Below are 24,440 nucleotides of genomic sequence, written 5' to 3'. Positions count from 1 at the left end.
AGAACTGAATTTAGAAATAGTTTTGAAACGAATATTTGCGCTTAACAAACAAAAGTATTTATTTATAGAGTAATTAATGTCTGTGCGTAAAGGTTTCCCTATCCAAGGGCGAAAGTGAAAGTAGATCCATTATCTCTCATTCTCACGCAGTAGATGCTCTGTTTAACAGTTTTCTGTTAACTGTTTGCTTGTGAAATGCTCATTTTTTCCACTTAGACTTACTTTGCATCGTGTAAATAGCGAATGCGCTCTTGGCGCGATGCAGCTGGCTCTTAAAGGGAATGGGTGATGAGACTCTAATTGGTTTATTCTCAAAACACACCTATAACTCATTAAGAGAATAAACTCAACCCTTTAGACCATGCGCCACGGCGCAAGGCAGATTTCCCGGCCTTAAACTAGCAAAAACGCGTCCTGACACGCCCTGAAGGCATTTGCGCCCTACGTTTTGCGCTTTGCGCATGGACCGTCAAAATAGAGCCCTTTATCTTTTAAATATCACATCAAATTTCTGTAGCGTGAACTTATCCCATTCACTTGCTGTTCTACAAAGTTTCACTGGTGTTATTAGATGGGTACCAAACTATGAACAACTGATCTGTAAAGTGCTGAAATTAAATATTTGACAAAAAGGCACAGTGTGGGCTTGATACAGTACCAGAGCAGTGACCGTAGGGAAGTTCTTGGCCATCTCACGCAGCAGGGTTCCTGTTCGGACATCCCAGAGTTCCAGAGGCTTATCTCTGAACACCACCACCAGGTACTGCCTGAAGAAGACAACCAACACACACGGTTACTACACCTTATTTTAGATCAAATGTGCATATTTATTTTGATAGTCATTTTTTTTAACAGCACGCCACATCAGGGCTATTTTATTTATTCTGAGAATAAGTCACAAAAGACATACCGCGGGGAAAATAAGTATTGAACACCTCACTATTTTCTCAGAAAACATATTTCTAAAGGAGCTGTTGACTTGAAATTTTCCCTGGATGTTGGTAACAACCAAATAAATCCATATAACCTCTATTATATAGCCTCTATTAAAGAACATGGTCTAAAAGCGCACAGTTCAGGTATAATGGCACATAACGGCATTTCCAAATCTACTTTTGCTATTTTAAAAATGGTAAAAACAGTTGGCACACCCAGCGCATGGTCTAAAAGAGGTGTCTGTATTGAGTTCTGACTGTGTTTTGGGCATAACGCGCAACATAAACCAATCAGAGAGCCTCATCTACCATTTCCTTTAAGGCCAAATTCCAATGTCGCCATGGTGGATTCATTATTAATTCATTATTAATTCATTATTAACATGATGGACTTTGTATGCAAGCAGATAAACTGAACGCTTCACCAGCAAGTAAACAGATCTGCTCTCGCACAAGGTTAAAGAGCGCAGACCATCTACAGATTCACCAATCTATGTATAGAATAATTCATTCATTCATTTTCTTGTCGGCTTAGTCCCTTTATTAATCCGGGGTTGCCACAGCTGAATGAACCGCCAACTTATCCAGCAAGTTATTTTATGCAGCGGATGCCCTTCCAGCTGCAACCCACCTCTGGGAAACATCCACACACACACACTCATACACTACGGACAATTTAGCCTACCCAATTCACCTGTACCGCATGTCTTTGGACTGTGGGGGAAACCGGAGCACCCGCACGAATGCAGGGAGCACATGCAAACTCCACACAGAAACGCCACCTAAGCTGAGGATCGAACCAGCGACCTTCTTGCTGTGAGGCGAATGTGCTACCCACTGCGTCGCCTGTATAGAATAATATTCTTTTACATTTGAATCCTTTAATTTTCAATATTCAAAGATGTTTGTGTGCTGCTGTGCATCCCTGTGTGTGTAATAAGCAATGTGGACGTGAGATTTGGACCCGGCTATCCATAAAAATACAAACAAACAGACACAAGAACCTGCTTCATTGACTTTAAAGCGATTTTTAGTTGGTCAATGAAGCTATTTTGGTTGCCTCCAAAAAGCAACAAATCAACAATGAGCCTTAACACGCTTTCATTTCACACCAGCATCCCCAAATGGATTTGCTACTTAAACAAAATGGTGCAGGATGTGAAACTAAGGCCCGTTTACACTAGTGCATTTTCATTTTAAAACGGCGTTTTAGATCAAAAGCGATCCGCGTCCACACTAGCGTTTCACCTAGCGTTTCTGAACATATCTCCGTCCACACTACGCCACCAGAAACGTATATCACGTGACCATTCACGCACTCTGGGCATGCGCGTTTTAGTATAAACAGGAAGCATGCGTCTCGTTTGGCATTTGGTTATTGTTAGTCAACAAACGCCGGTTGAACAATGAACGCGATGGCAAAGAAAGCAAGAGAGGTATTTTTGTGGACAGACGACGAGGTCGAGTTGTTACTAAACGTAACAAATAAATAACTAAAACAGACAATAGTGCAAACAACGCTCCCATTTCTGTGCCCATGTTGTTGTTTACAGTGAAGGCTGGTCTGCTGTCTTCCAGTAGCGTTAAAGCCATGTGTTATAGTCATGTGATAGGGGCTTGACGAATAAGGGAAGGATACGCAATGACACAAAAGCCCCAATCAGGTAGCGAATCTCAGCAGCCCCGCCTCCGTATTCAGATGTCTCCGTTTTCCCTCATCCACACTGAGACGGAGCAGCAGCGTTTCAGAATGAAAACAGCCTCTCCAGCGTTTCCAAAACAATCAGTTTTCGGCGACCGAAAACTCTGGCGTTGTGTGGAAGTATGGCGTAACCGTAGCAAACTTATGCGTATTTAAACTAAAACGCATTAGTGTAAACGGGGCCTAAAATTAAGAAAAAAAAAACCCACTTGTGTCGCTCCTAGAGGCACACTGTGTTGTGTTTGATAGGGCCCATTGTCTGTGATTTATAGTAAATGGTGAAGAGGTGTCTTCAGGGTAGGCTGCTAACCAGCACACACAGAGTTTTGAAAAATGACAGAGCTGATCGTTTTGAAACAATGGCAAACAATAAATAAAATCCCCTCTACTACAAGGTTAAACCTCAGACACATCTCTCAGGATGTCCCAAGGTAAAGCCCTGCAATGAAAGAGAAAAGAAGTAGACAGAGCTGATGAAAACTACTCCCCAGACGGAGTTCAGGAAATCATTTCTGAGAGTAGTGTATGTGTGCGTGTCTGTGTTTGTCACCTCTAAATCACTGTTTAATCACAGTTAAGGGAAGCTACTGGGACTAAAGTGTTTAAGTGCTCGCTCAGGAATACGTCTTACTCACTTCAGATGTGACACTTTAATCATTTCAATGGCTGGTTCATCGTTGCCACGCTCGCCGCGAAACGCAAAGCACCGCCCTGAGAGAGGAAGCACAAAGAAAACATTCATTAGCTGCAAAGTAAGTGCAAGGAAAGAATTTTAAAAGTATACAAATATATAATGAATCAACACATTTTTGGGCCTTAAATGTTTTCCTTGCCTGAGTAGATTTAGATTGTGTTGCTATCTTAACCGGCCACTTTATTAGGTACACCTGTCCAACTGCTCGCTAACATAATTTTTTAATCAGCCAATCACATGGCAGCAACTCTACGCATTTAGACATGCAGACATGGTCAAGATGATCTGCTGCCGTTCAAACTGAGCATCAGAATGGGGAAGGAAGGGGATTTAAGTTAAGCCCTGCTCACACTGAGATTTCAGCCACGATTTTGTCATCCGAGACAAATTTGGGAAATCCTAAAAGATTCCTGCAATTCTAGGCTAAAATCTGTGATCTTTAATCATGGGTTTGACATGTTCACAGACAGCCCGTTGCGATTAGATCTTTCCTCAGATGAAGTTCTGGCAGAGTCAGAAGATTTCCGACACTTTCCTGCAGTGTGACAACAGCTGCGACGAGCCTCAATCCAAGAACCAATAGGAGCGTAGACTTGGATGACGCAATCAATGTGACGATTCAAATGACCGCGGGGATATTTTAAACGTTTTTTTTCTTCCTGGTTTTATGATTGAGATGTGCTACAGATTGCCGCTACAGATTGTCTACGTTTGCTGTGCGGAATCATTTCAGAACGCGGGATAGTGAAAGTATCACCGGTGGATGACGTCAAACTCAAGAAGCATTTTCTTTACTATCTTTAGTGTTTGGCGCATCTTCATTGTCTTTTAGTCTGACATTATGATGGCTGACATTTTAGCGAGACACGAGAGCCATGTTTATGCAGTCTGACATGCCACAATCATTTAAAATTATTAAAAAAATAAAAATAAATTAGCACAGCGTGAGCCGGCCTTTACTTTGATCTACTTGGATTTCCACGCACAACCATCTCACCAGGATTTACAGAGGATGGTCCGAAAAAGGTTTTTGCCTGCACTGCATTGTACACTGTTCATACTGTATTTTCTGTTTCTAAATATGAATAAGAATAATGAACTTAATATTAACCTGAAGTTTGTTACTGTATTAAAACGAAGATAAAGGAATCAGATCTTGCAGGACTCCCAGAGTTCATCAAGACTCTTTGAACTCATCTACAATGCCTCCACCTTTATTTTACCCCAGACATGCTCAATAATGTTCAAGTTTGGCGACTGGCCTGGCCAATTGCACATCCCCATACTGAATGTAATCCCAAACTATGACTTTTCCTTCACCAAACTTGACTGATTTCTGTCAGAATCTTAGGTCCATGCCAGTTCCAGTAGGTCTTCTGCAGTATTTGTGATGATTGGGATGCAGATCAACAGATGATTCAGCGGAAAAATCCACATTCTGACACTTTTCCAAATGATCAACTAGAAGTCAAGTTATTATTTGTTGCTCTTACAACTGGTATCCAATGGAAGACTTATTTCAGGTAGCCCACGAAAGAACTTTATCATATCAGTTTCTGTGATTACAAATCTGAAAATGTTTCTTTATTTTGATGCAAGTTCAACTTAATGGTATTTAGGATCAAACCTAATATGCACACTTCAAAAATATCATAACATTAGAACTGAAAACCACAGCACTACACACCGAATACCGATCTGATAACACGAAAAAGTCCCTGCTGCATGCGTAAAGAATCTTAAAGGAACAAAATGTCAATATATCAAACTAAACCTTCCATTTATTACCCATACAAACACATCCAAAGTGATAATGAAGAGCTCATTGCATCATTCTTTCTCTAATATTAATGTAAATAATTCACATGAATCAAATTATGAAGCTACAATTAAAGCAAGGCGGTTCATAAATCACGGATGTCCACCTAAAGCACATAAATGCTCAAATAATGCAAAGCAATTAAAGGAAAACCTGCAATAAGCCATTAAAGGGCCAGTGTGGGAGGATCGTTTATGTTATTTATGTCTACCATCACCGATGCACGGCTTTCAGATTAGGGAGTTTCCGGTAATATAACTCTAACATCCGCAGAACCATAAACACTGACGCGTTTACAGCTCTGAACAAATTCTCTGAAACAAGACTTCACGAAAAAAAATACTGCAAGCATGAACATTTAATGAAGGAAACGCAAGTGCTGAATATCAAACGCAAGCTTGAGAACTGACCATTCTTTCGAAAGCAAAATGCAGGAGCAGAGTGCATTAATGTATTTCTAAATGTGTGTGTGTGTGTGTCCTCCATTGTGCAGAATGAGGTGAGAATGCCATTAAAGCCATAAAAAAAAATTAAAAAAAATCTCCCATTATCTGCCAGAGTAAAACACCTTGAGCAGTAAGAGTGTGTGTGTGTAAATCCTATTTAAGAAGCAAAGACGATAGCAGCGGCTTAAATGATCTGTTTTAATGTCATGCACACATTGTTTCTAGTCCAAACATCTTAAAATTCTTAATTCAAGAAACATTTCAGAGCAAAAGAGTGAAAATAAAGTGATTTTCTTACAGTTACTACATACTGCTGTTATTAAGGGTGCTGTATGTAAGCTTTCCACTCTTTTAAAGCATGAAAATACCATCATATGTTAGCAGATATTTCAGAAACATGCTCAGTGAACATTCTTGTTTATCTGAAAAACAATGCTGGAGTCAGATATTCTGCATTGAAAATGTGCCGGAATGTCTGTCTTTGTTTTGGTCATTTAACCCGCACAATGGAAGTTAAGCCAATTATATTTCAGCACCCCGGGTTGCCTTGGTGGAAAACAGCGTATTTCATTCATTCATTCAAAAAGGCTCTAAAAGTATGTGTCTGTGACTAAAATGTGACCTCCGGTGGACAGCAGCAGACTCCGAAATGAGACACAGATTCAGAGTTCCACATGAGGTTATTAATTAGCAAATAATATAAATATTATGAACGTAAACATTAGTTGAGCAGGTAGCCTCGTGTCCTAAAAACACACTACATGATGAGATTTGCAGTGATACACAATTTGATTGCACAAAACGAAACACAGACTGACGGACAGACAGACGGATAGAAGAATGAATAGATGGATGGATGGATGGATTCATTTGATTCAAATGTATAAAGCATTAAATTAGAATTAAAAATGTCATATATGTATATATTTTACATTTTATTTAGTAAGTTTTATTTTGGCTGAGCACTCTTTTTGGCTGAGCACCCCTGGCATATTCAGACTTATAGTTACTTTTATTCAATCAGCAAGATTTTTTTAGAGTGGAAATGACACTGGCTTCTCCAAAAAAGACAAACAAGACGATGTACGAAAAGCATCATTGAGAAAAACATATTTTTCAGCCTTTATTTACATTTAAGTCAACCATTACAACTTTAAGTCAACATTTGCCATAGGAATGAATAATTTTGGGCTTGACCTGACTATATACAGTTTTTTGAAATGTATTTTTATTTTTTTATATTTCCGAAATTATGTTTAGCAAGGCATAGAAACTTTCACAGTATGTCTGATAATATTTTTTCTTCTGGAGAAAGTTTTATTTTGTTTTTATTTTGGCTAGAATAAAAGCAGTTTTTAATTTATTAAACACCATTTTAAGGACAAAATTATTCGCCCCTTTAAGCAAATTTTTTCCCAATAGTCTACAGAACAAACCAATGTTATACAATAACTTGCCTAATTACCCTAACCTGCCAAGTTAACCTAATTAACCTAGTTGTGCAGTTAAATGTCACTTTAATCAAATATTTTGTACTGTCATCATGACAAAGATAAAATAAATCAGTAATTAGAAATGAGTTAAAACTATTGTGTTTATAAATGTGCTGAAAATATCTCTCCGTTCAACAGAAATTGGGGAAAAAAATAAACAGGGGGTCTAATAATTCTGGAGGGGACTAATAATTCTGACTTCAACTGTATATAAGGGATGTCCAGATCCAATCACGTGATCAGAAATCGGGCCCGATCATGGTTTCAGACTTGATCGGATATATATATATAATTTTTTACATATCTATAATTATGCGGGGTACAACTATTTCTTGACTTCACACAGAAACAGCACAGCGTGCGTTATGACATTGCTTTGGCAATGTAGAGCACGGAAGCAGCTTAAAGTGGAGAGCACGAGTATGTTTGTAGTCTGGAGGTATTATAAAGCTGGTGCCATAGCAAACTGTGATATATGTAAACTTGGCATTGCCTGCCAGGTGTTTTATGTTGAGGTGCTTTTCGTTTTAATATTAGATTTTTTTTATATTAACTGTTGCACTAAAGTCCAAAAGTGAAGAATTGATGTTGATTATTTGATTTTTCAAGCCACCTCACAGAAGTGCTCTGTTTGTTAACACAGTTGTTTGATTGTTAAAATATTAATTAAATAAAACATAAGGAACATCCTGGATCTGAGTCTTCCTTTTTCTGTATTATTTTTTTGTATTATAGAAGTATCGGATCAGGTTTCGGTATCGGTAGATACTCAAAATCAAATGACTCGGACTCAAGGGGAAAAAAACCTGATCAGGACATCCCTAATATATATATATATATATATATATGTATGTATGTATGTATGTATGTATGTATGTATGTATGTATGTATGTATATATATATACGTATGTATATATATATATATGTATGTATATATATTTACACACACACACACATATACACACACACATACAAACACATCTCTGTGGACTTTTGATGTTGAAAATTCAACTCTGCAGTTTAACAAAGTGACTTTTATTGACATTTTAGTAGTTTGAAATAATATAATGGTTAAGAAACAATATAGAGAGAAAACAAGTCTGTAAAATAAGTCTCAATATCAGGGTGGCATTTTTACAGTACCCACAAAATCAAAACTGCAGATCAGGACTATAAAAGACAAGTCTTTTATTTTCCCTCTGAGAAACAAGCTGTACGCTTCACATCAGAGCGCTTCTCTAAATTGCATTTGTGTGTAACCGAATGACCACCGGCCACCAAAACATAAACAAAAGTGACCTTTATCTTGATTGTGTCCTCCGCGCTTGACTCTCTAATGACTCGAGCGTCTGATTCGTTCTGCAGACAGTCAAGTGTGTGGGATCGTGTATCTGCATAAAGGTGTGTGTGTGACTGAGACAAAGTGTGCATGGGAAGACTGCTCTCATTAAGGTCCAGTTCTAATGAAGACAGGGAGCCAATCAACAAAAAGAGTGCAGACAGCGGCAACAGAACACTGATGATGCTCGATTTGCATGTCATAACTCATCAACACACAAACACACGCAAATGACCCAGAAAACATTCAAAATTATTCTCCCTCCTGTGAGTTTTTTATTTATATTTCCCAAATGAAGTTTAACAGAGCAAGGAGGTTTTCACAGTATTTCCTATAATATTTTTTCTTCTGCAGAAAGTCTTTTTTGTTTTATTTTGGCTAGAATAAAATCATCTTTTTATTTTTTTTTAACCATTTTAAGGTCAATATTATTAGCCCCCTTAAGCAATATTTTTTATACAATGATTTGCCTAATTATTCTTGCCTAATTAACCTAGTTCAATATCTGTATAACACGCACAAGCCCCTCACAAATATACTTTGCACAATACAAATAAAACTAATTTTTAAAAGGATTTTTAGCAGATAAACACCCTTAACCTCCACATTTTAGCTCTTAAGTGGCTATTTAAAATACTTTGAATGATTTATATTTTGTTACGGACTCAGTGTCATCCTGCAACTGTTTTGCAGCATATGAAATGTCCCAAACACGATTTTTAACTGTCCAAAATGGGGGGAAAAATGTTGTTTTTACACTTTTACACTTTACACTAGTCAAAGCAAGTTAAAAGAAATCTGTGTTAAATATGCATTAAAATTAATGCATAAAAAAAACAGTCAGGAAAAAGTGTTTTATGTAAATCTGGACCACGAGTCCACATACAGTTGAAGTCAGAATTATTAGCGCCCCTGTTTATTTTTTCCCCTAATTTCTGTTTAATGGAGAAAAGATTGTTTCAGCACATTTCCAATCATAATAGTTTTAATAACTCATTTCTAATAACTGATTTATTTTATCTTCGTCATGATGACAGTAAATAATATTTTACTTAATATTTTTTAAGACACTTCTATACAGCTTATAGTGACATTTAAAGGCTTAACTAGGTTAATTAGGTTGACTAGGCAGGTTAAGGTAATTAGGCAAGTTATTGTATAATGATGGTTTGTTCTGTCGACTATCGAAGAAAAAAAATTAGCTAAAAGGGGCTAATAATTGTGTCCTAAAAATGTTTTAAAAAAAAATTAAAAACTGCTTTCATTCTAGCCGAAATAAAACAAATAAGGCTTTCTCCAGAAGAAAAAATATTATCAGACATACTGTGAAAATTTCCTTGCTCTGTTAAACATCATTTGGGGAATATTAAAGAAAGAAAAAAAAAATCAAAAGGGGGCTAATAATTCCGACTTCAACTGTATATGGACATCGTTTTTCTCTCAAAGTACATCATGTCAAAAGAAGATGCTTAGCTTATTATTCTAATTATTTTCCAATAAGCCCAAATAGTGAAGAAGAAATAAAAAATGCATGTAAAAAAACACCTTGGGCCTTAAGAGGTTAATGTGTTAATGCCTTTATTAAGATTCCATGTTAATGTCACTGAGATAAACAAGTTAAATCTCTGAACTTTAATAATGAATCTATATAAAATGCTGCGCTTCCCACCTCCTTTATTCAGCCGCAATGAATTTTGGGACTTCTAGAGCAAGTTCGGTGCTCAAGTCTGCATCCTCGTTATCAAGAACACATGCCGGAACCTAAACGCATCCTCTGTTCATGCAGTCTTGATGATGACGTTACACGAGAACACGAGGACGTAAGATCGCTGAAGAACGCGTATTGAGAAACAGTCATCTGACTAAATAAATTAGGAAATTACCCATGGCAACTTTAATGTAATATAGCTTAGTAAATATATATATAATATTTGGCTTTTGACCCTTTATACAAAAAAGTTTGGGCATCCCTGGTGTATAAGCTGACGATTGATCCGCTAATGAATCGTGGCTTTAAAACGCTCCAGTGCATCTGTGGTTCCACTCAGTAAACAGTTCAGTGAGCTGATGACCTTCACAGCCAATCTGCTGAGCGCTTGAACACAATGGTAAATCAGCGATGTTTAAGAACGCGCTCAAATGTTTGCGAGACATGGACGTTTTTAAAATTTCAATACCGATTGGTATTAAAATCCAGTATCAGACAACACTAGTTTGTTCGCGGTGTTTACATGTCCGTACTGTACTTTAATGATGCCACTAAAATAGCAATACTCCATGTGTTAATGCATTTGTGTTTAGCTCGATTATGATTACGCTGTTCACATGTTAGATTATTAATTAGAATATTGTCTTAATCATATTAAGTTTGGAGTATTGGCGTCCATGTAAATGTAGTCAGTGTTTGTGCTTTACCTGTGCGTAAATCCACATGCTGCAGCTCATTCCTCACGAGGCCAAGGTTGTTGGGGACGGAGGTGGCGAAGGACAGAAAACTAGTCAAACTAATCCATTCAATTCCTCTGCAATAGACAAACACATAGAAGAAACGAAAATGAGAAGAAGATAGTTTGGTTACACTATGATAACTTCACACTATGAATCATTTATTAAGCATCAGCAAAGAGTTTCTTAAGCATGAACTCTACATCAATAGACATGAGTGGGCAGTTTACTACACTGAAAAAAGTGTGGCATGCAGGACTGTTGCAAACTATTCATTTGTGTTGAATTTAAACAAACAAATTAAATTTAATAATGTTCAACTTAATTTGTTTGTTTAAATTCAACACAAATAAATTGTTTACAACCACTTAACCTAAAAAATTGAGTAACTCCAAGAAATCATCTTCGAATAATGTTTTTCAGTGTACCAGTTGCGGCGAGGCAGTGGTGCAGTAGGTAGTGCTGTTGCCTCACAGCAAGAAGGTCGCTGGTTCGAACCTCGGCTCAGTTGGCGTTTCTGAGTGGAGTTTGCATGTTCTCATGTTGCATGTTTCCGGTTTCCCCCACAGTCCAAACACATGCGGTACAGGTGAATTGGGTAGGCTAAATTGTCCGTAGTGTATGAGTGTGTGTGTATGAGTGTGTGTGTGGGGATGATTCCCAGAAATGGGTTGCGGCTGGAAGGGCATCCGCTGCGTAAAAACTTGCTGGATAAGTTGGCGGTTCATTCCGCTGTGCAGACCCCAGATTAATAAAGGGACTAAGCCGACAAGAAAATGAATGAATGAGTGTACCAGTTGCAAACTGCTGTATTCTTGACTCTCAAGCACTCATAATAATCATTACTTTGCATATTAATAAAAGCTTTATTAACACAAATGCCTACAGATTTGAGAGCTCAGCTAATGTAAGGACTATAAATCCCTTATGAATGACAATTACAAGCTTGGTTCTGTTAAGTGAAGTTCATTCATAAACTAATTTCGAGAGGATCACGTGCTTATGATTGACACGGCTGGCCCCGAGTCAAGCTAATTTACGAACCACCAATCAGACTACTTCTAACCAAGTATAAATAACCAAACACCTTACCTTTAGTCATCTTCGTCTTGAAGAATCCCCCCTTCCACCCCTTCGCCTCCTCTTTTGTCTACAGGGCAGCACGGCGGCCCAGTGGCTAGCACTGCAGCCTCACAGCAAAAATGCCTCTGGTTCGGGCATCTACCCAAACGGTCGGCATTTTTGTGTGGAGTTCATGTTCTCCCCGTGCTTGCGTGGGTTTTCCCCGGGTCCTCCGGTTTCCTCCCACACTCCCAAAAACATGACACTTAAGTAAATTGACTAATCTAAATTAGCACCAAATTTGATTCAATTCTGTCAGCAACGCATCACCTTAGCAACCCTCACGCAGCAGGAGGGAGGGGGGTTCTCGAGATCTACCCGAGCTCAAACTCCCCTCTAGCCCTGCAACGGGAGGGAGCCCCGGGCTCGAGGCTCTCATGAGCTCGGGGCTCTCTCCAGGGACAACATGCCAAACTAGCTTATTACCAATCATCAGCTAAGTGTGAACTCTTGAAAAACAGTGAAGTGAAATGACTGAGTGATTCATAACAAAAAAATATTCATTTCAAGATACAAAAACTAAACTTTACAGTTGAATCGATTCATTTGCACGTGAAATTCACAACAGATGCAAAATTTGTGTCTTGATATGGAAAACTGAAAAAGCCTAGTGAATTTTACAAACTCTTTCCCAGAGATGGGTTGCGGCTGGAAGGGCATCCGCTGCATAAAAACTTGCTGGATAAGTTGGCGGTTCATTCCGCTGTGGCAACCCCGGATTCATAAAGGGACAAAGCCGACAAGAAAAATGAATGAATGAATTTTACAAACTCCTCCAGAAGCTGCACCTCAATGACAGCCGCTAGAATAGCAAGCTCCTGATTGATTAACGCAGGGGTGGACTGGGACTAAAGATCAGCCCTGGCACTGTAGCCACACCAGCCCACATTACTACACTAACACAGCCCCATGCACGGACACGCATATTCACTACTTATTTTGGTGTATAGATGGTGAAATAATATAAGCAGTGCCATATATGTAATAGATATTTAAACATTTAATGCATGTGACTGGAACAAAAACAAATTTATATATGCAATCATTCATTCATTTTCTTTTCGGCTTAGTCCCTTTATTAATCTGGGATCACCACAGCGGAATGAACCGCCAACTTGTCCAACATATGTTTTACGCAGCAGATGCCCTCCAAAGGGCAACCCACTGTGAAACCCCTATACAGCACATTCACATACATGCACTACGGACAATTAAGCCTGCCCAATTCATCTACAGCACGTGTTTAGACATGTGAGGGAAACCAGGAGGAAACCCACGCGAACATGCAAACTCCACACAGAAACACCAACTAACCCAGCCGAGGCTCAAAAAAGCAACCTTCCTGTGCCTCTCCGCTACCCTCTTTCGAGACTATTTCTGTTAATTTTATGCATTTGGCAGAGTTTGACTTTTTTTTTTTGTTGCTTTTTCTGAGCTTTTCGGCTCCTCCTTTCCTTCTTTATGGTCCATCTCTGACAATTAGCTTGTGTTGCACTTACTGTTTGTTTGACATTCTAGCTAGATTTTGGGTCGGCCCATCTCGAAACCAGCCGGTCATTGCTGATTGTACCAATGCTTAACATTTATTATTATTATTACTATTAGCATCATCATCATCATAATACTCACATCTTGCAAGAGATAAAAGCTGCCTGCATGTAAAAACAATACATATTAAAAAATAAAAAAAATAGCTGACCGGCCCACATTTAAAAAATGGTCCGGCCCTTCTGGCATTTGCCAGAATTGGCAGATGGCCAGTCCGCCCCTGGATTAACATAACACGAATTTTCACCAAGGTGCAGATTCTAGTCAAACACCCAAAATGCTCCATTTGCGACATGTCATTTGCTCGAAATGTGTCATTCGTGGTGGCTTATTTGTGCAAACCGTGCCACAGGATGTCTATTGTGTCTTTGCATAGACTAAACATGTAAATCACTCACGATTAATGCTTCATCCACACCTGGAGTAAAAAAAAAGAAGCATTGATTCAAACATCCAAAACTACACTCACCGGCCACTTTATTAGGTACACCTTACAAGTACCGGGTTGGACACCCCTTTGCCTTCAGATCTGCCTTAATCCTTCATGGCGTAGATTCAGCAAGCTACTGGAAGTATTCCTCAGAGATTTTGCTCCATATTGAGATGATAACCTCACGCAATTGCTGCAGATTTGTCAGCTGCACATCCATGATGTGAAACTCCCGTTCCTCCACATCCCAAAGGTGCTCTATTGGATTGAGATCTGCTGACTGTGGAGAGTACAGTGAACTCATTTTCATGTTTAAAGAATCCAGTCTGAGATGATTGAGCTTTATGACATGGTGTGTTATCCTGCTGGAAGTAGCCATCAGAAGATGAGTACACTGTGGTCATAAAGGGATGGACATGGTCAGCAACAATCCTCAGGTAGGCTGCGGCGTTGACATGATGCTCAATTGGTACTAATGGGCCCAAAGTGTGCCAAGAAAATATGCAGCAACAACCATGCCACATTCAAAGTCACTTAAATCCCCTTTCTTCCTCATTCTGATGCTCGGTGTGAACTGCAGCAGATCGTCTTTCTTGACCATGTCTACATGCCTAAATGCATTGAGTTGCTGCCATGTGATTGGCTGATTAGAAATTCGCGTTAATGAGCAGATAGACAGGTGTACCTAATAAAGTGGACGGTGAGTGTATAAGTTTTTTATTATTATTTCAGGAGATCTTAATCTACTCTTACATCAATAGATGATTAAATTAATTGATTTCTAAAACTAATGAAAAGTTCAGAAACCAAAATTCCTAGAAAAAAAGCAGCGAGTCTAGAGAAGTTCTCTGTGGATGAAATTACTTAATCTACTCTTACATGAACAGATGAGTCAATGATGATTCAGTGATTTCTGGAAAAAAAAAAAAACTTCCAGAAATTCCAAGAAAAAAGCAACAAGTCTAGAAAAGTTTCTTGTTGATGAAATAAAGGCAGAGAGAGAATGATGGACTGTAATGAGAGCGCAGGGTGTGTGTATGTGTGTGTGTGTGTGTCCTGGCTGCGGGAACCAAGCACAGAGCACTAATGAGACACAAAATGGCCACATGATTAATTAGGCCTTTTCTCCCGGAAATATGCAGATGATATGGAAATGAGGAGCCTCTATGGATCGAGGGCACAGGGCCGGAGGGAAGTTTTAGACTTTGTGAATGTGTGGCACGATGAAAACTGAGCACATGAGAGTGAAATACAGATCTGAGCATCTGAGTGCTTGGAATACAGTTGAATTATTAGCCCCCCTCCCCTGTATATTTCTTTACCAATTTCTATTAAACGATAAGATAGGTAGTGCTGTCGTCTCACAGCAAGAAGGTCGCTGGTTCGAGCCTTGGCAGGGTCAGTTGACGTTTCTGTGTGGAGTTTGCATGTTCTGAACTGAGGCTTTAACCAGCGACCTTCTTGCTGTGAGGCGACAGCACTACCTACTGCGCCACTGCTTCACCCCAAATAGGAAAACTACTGAATTTTTTTTTTTTTTTGAGAAAGACGCTAATGGTCCAATCTGATTCAATGAATTATGCTAAGCTAAGCTAAAAGTGAAAAAAAAAAAAACTTTTATGCCTACAGAATAGACCAAGACACATAAAAAATGCTTTTTAAACACAACACCAATGCAGAAATGTTGTCAGTTCTGCAAATAAAACTTAAAACCTCCTAATTTTCAAGGAAGCACCTGGACGGAGACGAATGATGAATAGTGTTTGTCTTATATCAGTTGCTTCATGTCATAATTGATTAAATCTGCTGCTTAATTAATCAGGGGGAAATGGCGTGTGCCTGGATAAAGAGAAGGATAATTACTGAAACGAGGGCAGCCGGAGTGTCACGGGGCAGTGAACCTGCCATTAGAAGCATTAACTTCATTTTATTAGTTTAGATGCAGGGCCGCTTCATCATCTCCAGATTGCTTTTGATGGTCCTCAGTGAATCATAATGTAAGTTGGAAACACTGCAGCATTATGGTTTTATAAATGCATGTTCACTGTGATTCTGCATTAGTGTTAGGGTACTACACTTTTGTTTCGGAACCTGTCTCGTTTGCCCAGTTAGCGCGGTTCGTTTGGCATATGTGAACAGGGCAATCGCGCTCTGTTCCACGCCAAAGTAATCGCTCCGAGACCGACTGAGTGAGGTGGTCTTGGCTCGATTGAAACGAACCCTGGAGCGGTTTGATTGCAGTGAGAAAGCGATCCGATCCGAGCGCGGTTATATCACAGTGTTTTATGCATATGTAATAGTCATACGGCTATATGAAGAGAGAACTATGAGTAGGGCAGTAAGTTTCGCGAGTCACCGGATGCCCGCAAACAAGTGATGATCTCCCGGTAATCTTGCGTCTCCCTCCCTCAAATAGGCATCGTCGCGCACCCTTCTCACCCCTCCCCACCGCGTCTCTCCTCAGACATGTCGCGCGCGCACCCTGTCAATCACCACCAAACCACCACCTCTCCTGACAGCTGAGCGGGACGCTGCAAAATAAACCCTGACACTCTGACCAATGTAAGGAGAGTTTACTAGCACGTGACTTGTTTTAGCTCTTTTGGTCCGATTAGAAACTTTGCAATGTGAAAGCGAACCGCTCCAAGAGCAAAGAGCAACAATGTAACAATTGTAATCTCTGTTTCGGAACAACTGAATCGATTCGCAGGTGTGAAAGCACCCTTAGATTCAAATGGGCTTTTAATGGCTCATGCAGTTTTTAAAAAAAGGCAGAGGCCTTATTAGTGACTGCGGCAGTAAACAGATATACAGTTGAAGAAACAGGACCTTTAAGTGAGCAGTGTATTATTTGGGACCTAACACCACTGCTCTACTGGAGGATATGACTCTGGTGTTCTATCATGAATGGAGATTTCCTACCTGACCTCGCAGGAATGGACACTGAGCTCTTTGTGCAGGAGGCCACTGGTCAAGTTGTACACCAGCACAGAGCCATTGCTTGTACCTGAAAACACACAAACACACACAGGTTTTTGTGAAGTGTTCCATAGGTTTCTACTGTTTTTATAGACTACAAACTGTGTTTTCTACGGCCTTATCTCAACCTTCTCTTTAAATAGACCCTCACAAGGACTTGTACAGTTTTACTTTCTGATAAAAACTCTTTCTGAAGGATTCATAAGCTTTTTGAGAAATGGGGACATCAGCAATGTCCTCATAATTCACCATCTTCTTATAATCTGTGTCACTCCCTTGACATTATGCACATTTGTGTCTGATATGTCATAAAAACAAGCACACACACACATGCACACACTTATGCACGCACGGACACACATCTACATGTGCAGAGGCACACTTGCACACACATGGACGCATGTACATGCATGCATGTGCATGGATGCACACACACACACACACACACACACACACACACACACAAACAAACAAACAAACAAACACACAAAGACACAGACGGACCAATGTACATGCATGGTCGCGCACACTCCCACAAACATGCACGCACACACAAAATAGCAAACACACACATACACACGCAGGCACACATGGACAAACACGGACACACATACATACACGCACAGCCACACATGTACATGTACGCATGCGCATGGATGCACACACATGCACGCACACACTAGCAAACACACAGACACACATGGACAAATGTACACGCACACATGCAGTCACGCACCTACACACATGCATGCACAGGGACACACACACACGCATGCACAGGGATGCACTTACATGCACAGATGCGCATGCTCGCACACACAAGCATGCTCGGTCACATACGCACGGATGGATGCACGCGTACACACACGCACATGCATGCATGCGCATGGACACACATGCGCGCTCACACACATGCACGCACACACACACACACACACAAACGCACAGGGATAAAAGTACATGCAGGGTCAGGCACACTCCCACAGGCACACACATGCACACACAAACGAACACGGAGGGTCACGCACACTCCCACACGCATGCACGCACACACAAACAAAAAAACAAAGGCACACATGGACACACGTACATGCACACACGCACAGCCAGGCACGCACATGGACGCACACGCACACACACAGAGACACACAAACACACATGGAAAACGTACATTGTTTACATGCGCATGGTCACACATGAATGATCACACACACGCAGTGACACGCACAGATGGAAAAACGCACGGACAGACACAATCATGGACATACATACACACACGCACATGGACACACGCGCACATGGGCACATGTATGCATGTGGATGCACATGCATGCACGCACATACATGCACACACAAACACACACAGACACGTGCACAAACGTACACGCACGGTCAAGCACCTACATACACTGATGCACGCACGCGCACACACGCAAACACACACAGACACGCACTTTAATCCAATACATCACTCAAATATTAAAGTCAGTCTTGTTAAACCATTAATAATCAGTTTTGCTCTTTTCTCCTGTCAGCAGAGGTTTAATTAAAAGCATGTCATTATCATCACACAAATGTGTTATTCTTTGATAAAACACACACACACACACACACACACACACACATTTTCATAAGTCATTTCTGATGATCTTTAATGGCGGAAGTGTTCATGACAGAATGTGCTCAGACTCAACACAACATCCCTCATCCTGACAGCAGCGCAGGAGAGCAGAGCTGATAGATGTGCTGCTGAGAGGAGAAATGAGGACGTCTGAAGGAACTGAAGCGTTTCAGTGATGGGACGGAGCCCAGGCGGCGTGACGGGAGCGGCCGAGGGAACGTTTCTCTATGATTAGCTAAAGTTAGAAATGTGCTGATAACATTTACCAACGAATCATGATTCTGCTTCTTTTAATACTGCACCTATATTAGCAACTTTTGCCCACTGAAAATGTTTAGAGTTTGATAAGGCTTTTTATCAGCCCATATTTGCACCATTTACACTTTCAGCAGAAAATAAACCAAAAAACAAGCAAACAAACAGTATATTTACAACACCGTCTGCTGTTAAAAACTAGCCTAGAGCGTTGTCTGCTGTTATAAACTAGCCAAGAGTGCCATCTACTGTTACAAACTAGCCTAGAGCAGCATCTACAGTTACAAACTAGCCTAGAGCGCCATCTACTGTTAAAAACTAGCCTAGAGCGTTGTCTGCTGTTATAAACTAGCCAAGAGTGCCATCTACTGTTACAAACTAGCCTAGAGCAGCATCTACAGTTACAAACTAGCCTAGAGCGCCATCTACTGTTAAAAACTAGCCTAGAGCGTTGTCTGCTGTTATAAACTAGCCAAGAGTGCCATCTACTGTTACAAACTAGCCTAGAGCAGCATCTACAGTTACAAACTAGCCTAGAGCGCCATCTACAGTTAAAAACTAGCCTAGAGCACCGGTTGCATTTAAAAACTAGCCTAGAGAGGCGTCTGTTGTTACAAACTACCTAGAGCAGCATCTACTGTTACAAACTAGCCTAGAGCAGCATCTACGGTTACAAACTAGCCTAGAGCGATACCTACTGTTAAAAACTAGCATAGAGCTTTGTCTGCTGTTATAAACTAGCCAAGAGCACCATCTACTGTTAAAATCTAGCCTAGAGCGTTGTCTGCTGTTATAAACTAGCCAAGAGCGCCATCTACTGTTAAAAACCAGCCTAGAGCACCGGTTGCAGTTAAAAACTAGCCTAGAGAGTCGTCTGCTGTTACAGATTAGCCTAGAGCACCGGTTGCGGTTAAAAACTAGCCTTGACTCATCTACTGTTACAAACTAGCCTTGAGAACCGGTTGTGGTTAAAAACTAGCCTAGACTCATCTACTGTTACAAGCTAGCCTATAGAGAGTACTCTTCTGTTAACTCTAGCCTAGAGCACTATCTATTGTTAAAAACCAGCCTAGAGCATTGGTGCGGTTTAAAACTATCCTAAAGCGCCATCTACTGTTAAAAACTAGCCTAGAGTGCCGTCTGCTGTTAAAAACTAGCCTAGAGCGCCGTCTGCTGTTAAAAACTAGCCTAGAGCGCCGTCTGCTGTTAAAAACTAGCCTAGAGCGCCGTCTGCTGTTAAAAACTAGCCTAGAGCGCCATCTGCAGTTAAAAACTAGCCCAGAGCACTGTCTGCTGTTAAAAACTAGCCCAGAGCGCCGTCTGCTGTTAAAAACTAGCCTAGAGAGTAGTCTTCTGTTAAAAAACTAGCCTAGAGCGCCATTTGTTGGTAAAAACTAGCATAGAATGGCATCTGCTGTTAAAATCTACCCAAGTGGCATGACAGCAGACAGAAGTTTCTCTGTGATTGGTTACTGCTAGCGTGGACAGAAACGTGCATATAACATTTACCAATGAAACCAAACACTGGCAGCCAGGATGCCATGAACTTTTGCCTACTGAAAATTATCAAGCTTTTATCAGCTTATATTTTTCGCTAATTTCTCTTTCGGCTGAAAAACAAAAAGAGACCCTTTTCACAAGACTGTTATGACACAATTCATGGTCATTAGCATCTTAAATGCATGTAAGTTTTTAATATTTGGATAAAAAAAACGTAGATATATTTATATGTATTTATGTATGTATTATATCGCTTTTGCATCAATTTATATAAAAAAATATATATATATATATATATATATATATATATATATATATATATATATATATATATATATATATATATATATATATATATCACTTGTCGTAGCCAAAAGAGAAAGAGGTGAAAATATGAGCTGAGAAAATAATGTACGCTGCGGCAATCTGATCTGAAGAGGCTTTCACACTAGATACAGAAAGCATTGCGCTATGAAACCCGTTTATTTCAATGGCTTGAGAGCGTAAAACCTTTGCTCAAATAAGATTTTCCAAGGAGGTAACACAAACACGCTAAACTAGCACTGGATACCCGGGCTACTTTTACTTTTTACACTTCAATTTGCTAGCCTGGCTTGCATAACCTCCATGTATTTCTTTATCATGCTTTACCATGGTATAACTAGTTTCTTTCTTGACTTCTTCACCATGCCACGTTGTAGCTTTAAATTGCACAATGGCTGTCTCTGTTTAATTAGCTGAGAAAGAAATTGATTCTAAAGTTGATCCCAATGATAGTTTCTCTAGATCTATACTGCAATAGCTGTGGTCTGCTGTGGTGATCTTTATAGTTATGTTTATTTAGCGTACTTGGTGTCAATGGGCCTTAATTCCTAAAGCTTTTGCTGCATGTGATGAACAACCAGTGCTTAAATAATAAAGAACTATTCACAGTATTTTGAAGTGCTCACAATGTCTACTAAGGGAGCTACAAAACCTCATTAACCCCGCATCGCTGCACTGACTTTAATAAAGAGACACTGAGTGGAGAAAATTAGACCACCAATCATAAGGCTCAAATTATAATTTACAAGATCTGTGGACCCAATCGGGTAAAATCCCATTTGAAGCATTTCTATAATGCAATATAACAAGTCTTTCACATTCTTATACGAGCTCTAAAATATTATCCATTTCTCCGTTTCTGAGCAACAGATGTAACCTAATTGAAGCTCTATTTTTAGGGCTTGATCAAATCCTGCATTAGTCTACAAATGGTCAAAGTTTTATATGTTTGTTAGTGGAGTTTTAACATCGGTGCGAGGCTTTCAATGTTTGCAGGATATTTAATTAAAGGTTGATGTAGTTGGCTTTGCAGTGATGAATGATATTTGCATTCGATTTGATCAAAACGTCGCCATTTCAGCTCATATGATTTCGTTCCCTTGGCTCATTCATTCTGCTGTCGAAAAATCAGGTCACGCTCACAGAAAGACTGGATGTGTTACTTACTTGAAAAAAACAAACTGTCTGCAATATGTGAATCCTGATAGACGACATGCTACACTGAGTCTGAGAATGGAATATTTATTGCTGAACTACAAAATTATACTGTCAAGCAGTGTGTGATTTGCATGCTCTAATGAACATTTGTAATTGCTTTAATAATGTGCAAAGTGGGATTAGGTTTAATCTGAAAAATGTTTTATTTTAATGTGTGATGTGACCTCTTATAAAAAAAGTAAGGCCAAACAATGAGAAAAAGCATATGATACAATTTTACATTACACATGAGCAAATCTGCTGGTAAAACTAGCCTAGAGCGCCATCTGCTGTTAAAACTAGCCTAGAGCAACATCTACTTTTAAACACTAGGCTAGAGTGGTGTCTGCTTTTACAAACTAGCATAGAGCACCATCTACTGTTAAAACACTAGCCTAGAGCGCCATCTGTAGTTAAAAAACTAGCCTAAAGCAATGTCTGCTGTTAAAACTAGCCTAGAGCGCTGTCAGCTGTTAAACCTAGCCTAAAGTGCAGTCTACTGCTAAACCTAGCCTAGAGCACCATCTGCTGTTAAAAGTAACCTAGAGCGCCGTCTATTGTTAAAACTAGCATAGAACACTGTCTGCTGTTAAACCTAGCCTAAAGTGCAGTCTACTGCTAATACTAGCCTGGAGTGCCGTCTGCTGTTAAAACTAGCCTAGAGCACCATCTACTGTTAAAACTAACCTAGAGCGCCTTCTGTTGTTAAACCTAGCTTAAAGTGCAGTCTACTGCTAAAACTAGCCTGGAGTGCCGTCTACTGTTAAAACTAGCCTAGAGCGCCGTCTGCTATTAAAACTACCCTAGAGTGCCTTTTGCTGTTAAACCTAGCCCAAAGTGCAGTCTACTGCTAAAACTAGCCTAGAGTGCAGTCTACTGCTAAAACTAGCCTAGAGCACCGTCTGCGGTTAAAGCTAGCCTAGAGCACCGTCTGCTGTTACAAACTAGCCTAGAGCGCCGTCTGCTGTTAAAAGTAGCCTAGAGTGCTGTCTATTGTTAAAACTAGCATAGAACACCGTCTGCTGTTAAAACTAGCCTAGAGCGCTGTCTGCTGTTACAAACTAGCCTAGAGCACCATCTACTGTTAAACACTAGGCTAGAGTGGTGTCTGCTTTTACAAACTAGCACCACCTGCAGTTAAAAACTAACCTGGATCATCATCTGGTGCTAAAAAATAGCCTAGAGCGCCATCTGCTGTTAAACACTAGGCTAGAGCACCCTCAGCTGTTAAAAAGTAGCCTAAAGCACCATCTACCTTGAATGTAAATAAAACAAAATCAGTATTTTCAATTGTTGATGTCAATATTTTGACACTGTTGTTCCAGCAACACTTGTTGCACATCACAGTCACAACATGAACATGATTAACATGAAAACAGACTGCATTGTGTTTCTGACAGAAGACAAGCACCACTATACTTCGGGTCAGTTTTTTAAAAAAAAACATACAAACTAAACTGATTCTGGGGTTGACATTCATGGCACAGACAAGCAGCACGCAAGACAAAGCCACTGTCAGGACTACAAATGTCTTTATCTGGTGTGTGTGTGATAAGAGTGGAGATTGTGTGTATGTGTGTGTGTGTGTGTGTGTGTGTGTTTGTGTGTGTGTTTGTGTGTGTGTGTCACTCACCCACGGCCAGTAAGGGCTGGTAGTGGTTAATGTTTTTGGTGGTGAGCGGAGGGCACATCCTCAGGGAGAATGGAGGCAAAGGCAGGCCAGAGAGCAGACCTGTCAACAGGAACTTCAGATGTACTTCTTTCTGGTCAGCCAGAGGTCGCGGAGAGTCCACTCCAGGAATCAGACTGTGACCTGGACACATCACATCATTGATCCAACACCATCCACTGTGTGACTGACGTTACATGAAACGGCTTCTGGATTCAAGAGCTCTATCAAACTGTATAGGAAATCACAGCAAATGGTATTAAATGTTTACAAAGCACTGTAATACTTTGGAGAATCATGATATATATACAGTGGCGTCACGGTTCGGTATGTTTTTGATAGAGCAAAAAAAGAAAAAAAGCCAGAGGATTTCTCTGATTTTAATTTTTTTATGTATTAAAACTAGCATCATAAAAGTTTGATCCTGTTTTTTTTTCTTTCTTTTACTTTAAACAGTAATAGAGCTATACTTCCGGGGTTTCTGCTTAGCAGCAAATAAAACAAATCCTTCTTTATACTCAAAACTAAAAAGCTTCCAATAAAAAATATATATATTATTGTAGCAATTAAACAAATAAAAAGAAAAAAACTATTTAGTTTTAATATGGAACTCAGTTTGAATCAATTTAAGTATTTTTTTATTTTCAGAAAGATGAGTGTCCAGCTTTTCCTCAGACAGCACAGATCTGCTTGATTTGACGGTCACCTGCCATTTCAGTGGATCTGAAAGCAGGAATTATCTGACTGAAATGGGCTTATGAAGGAATAATGTAACGGTGCTCTATTACATTTATGATTTTATTAAAACCCGAAATTTCCACTACCGATTAAGATCTCTTCGATGTTTTATGATGGCACACTATTTCCAGAAGATTATCATTCGTTTGCGGGCATCCGAGACATGGGATGTCTGATTACATT

The 24,440-nt window shown here is 39.8% G+C and overlaps 2 protein-coding genes across 12 annotated transcripts in view; both read right to left on the bottom strand.

Annotated features, from left to right (window-relative positions):
• arfgef3 (ARFGEF family member 3) overlaps positions 1-24,440 on the bottom strand; it is a 973,876-nt gene that overhangs the window by 635,056 nt on the left and 314,380 nt on the right. The window lies entirely within an intron of this gene.
• Positions 1-24,440, bottom strand: part of wdr11 (WD repeat domain 11) — a 98,105-nt gene that overhangs the window by 35,453 nt on the left and 38,212 nt on the right. For all 11 annotated transcript variants that reach the window (NM_001423963.1, XM_087278013.1, XM_087278014.1 and 8 more), the window contains 5 exon segments: positions 659-767; positions 3,273-3,348; positions 10,845-10,951; positions 16,897-16,981; positions 23,484-23,663. In NM_001423963.1, the coding sequence (NP_001410892.1) occupies positions 659-767; positions 3,273-3,348; positions 10,845-10,951; positions 16,897-16,981; positions 23,484-23,663 (557 nt within the window).

This window comes from Danio rerio, chromosome 13 (genome assembly GCF_052040795.2).
Source record: "Danio rerio strain M-AB ecotype USA chromosome 13, GRCz13ab, whole genome shotgun sequence".
Classification (NCBI taxonomy): domain Eukaryota; kingdom Metazoa; phylum Chordata; class Actinopteri; order Cypriniformes; family Danionidae; genus Danio; species Danio rerio.
Note: the sequence above shows the minus strand (reverse complement) of the source record. Positions and strands in the feature narration are given on the sequence as shown.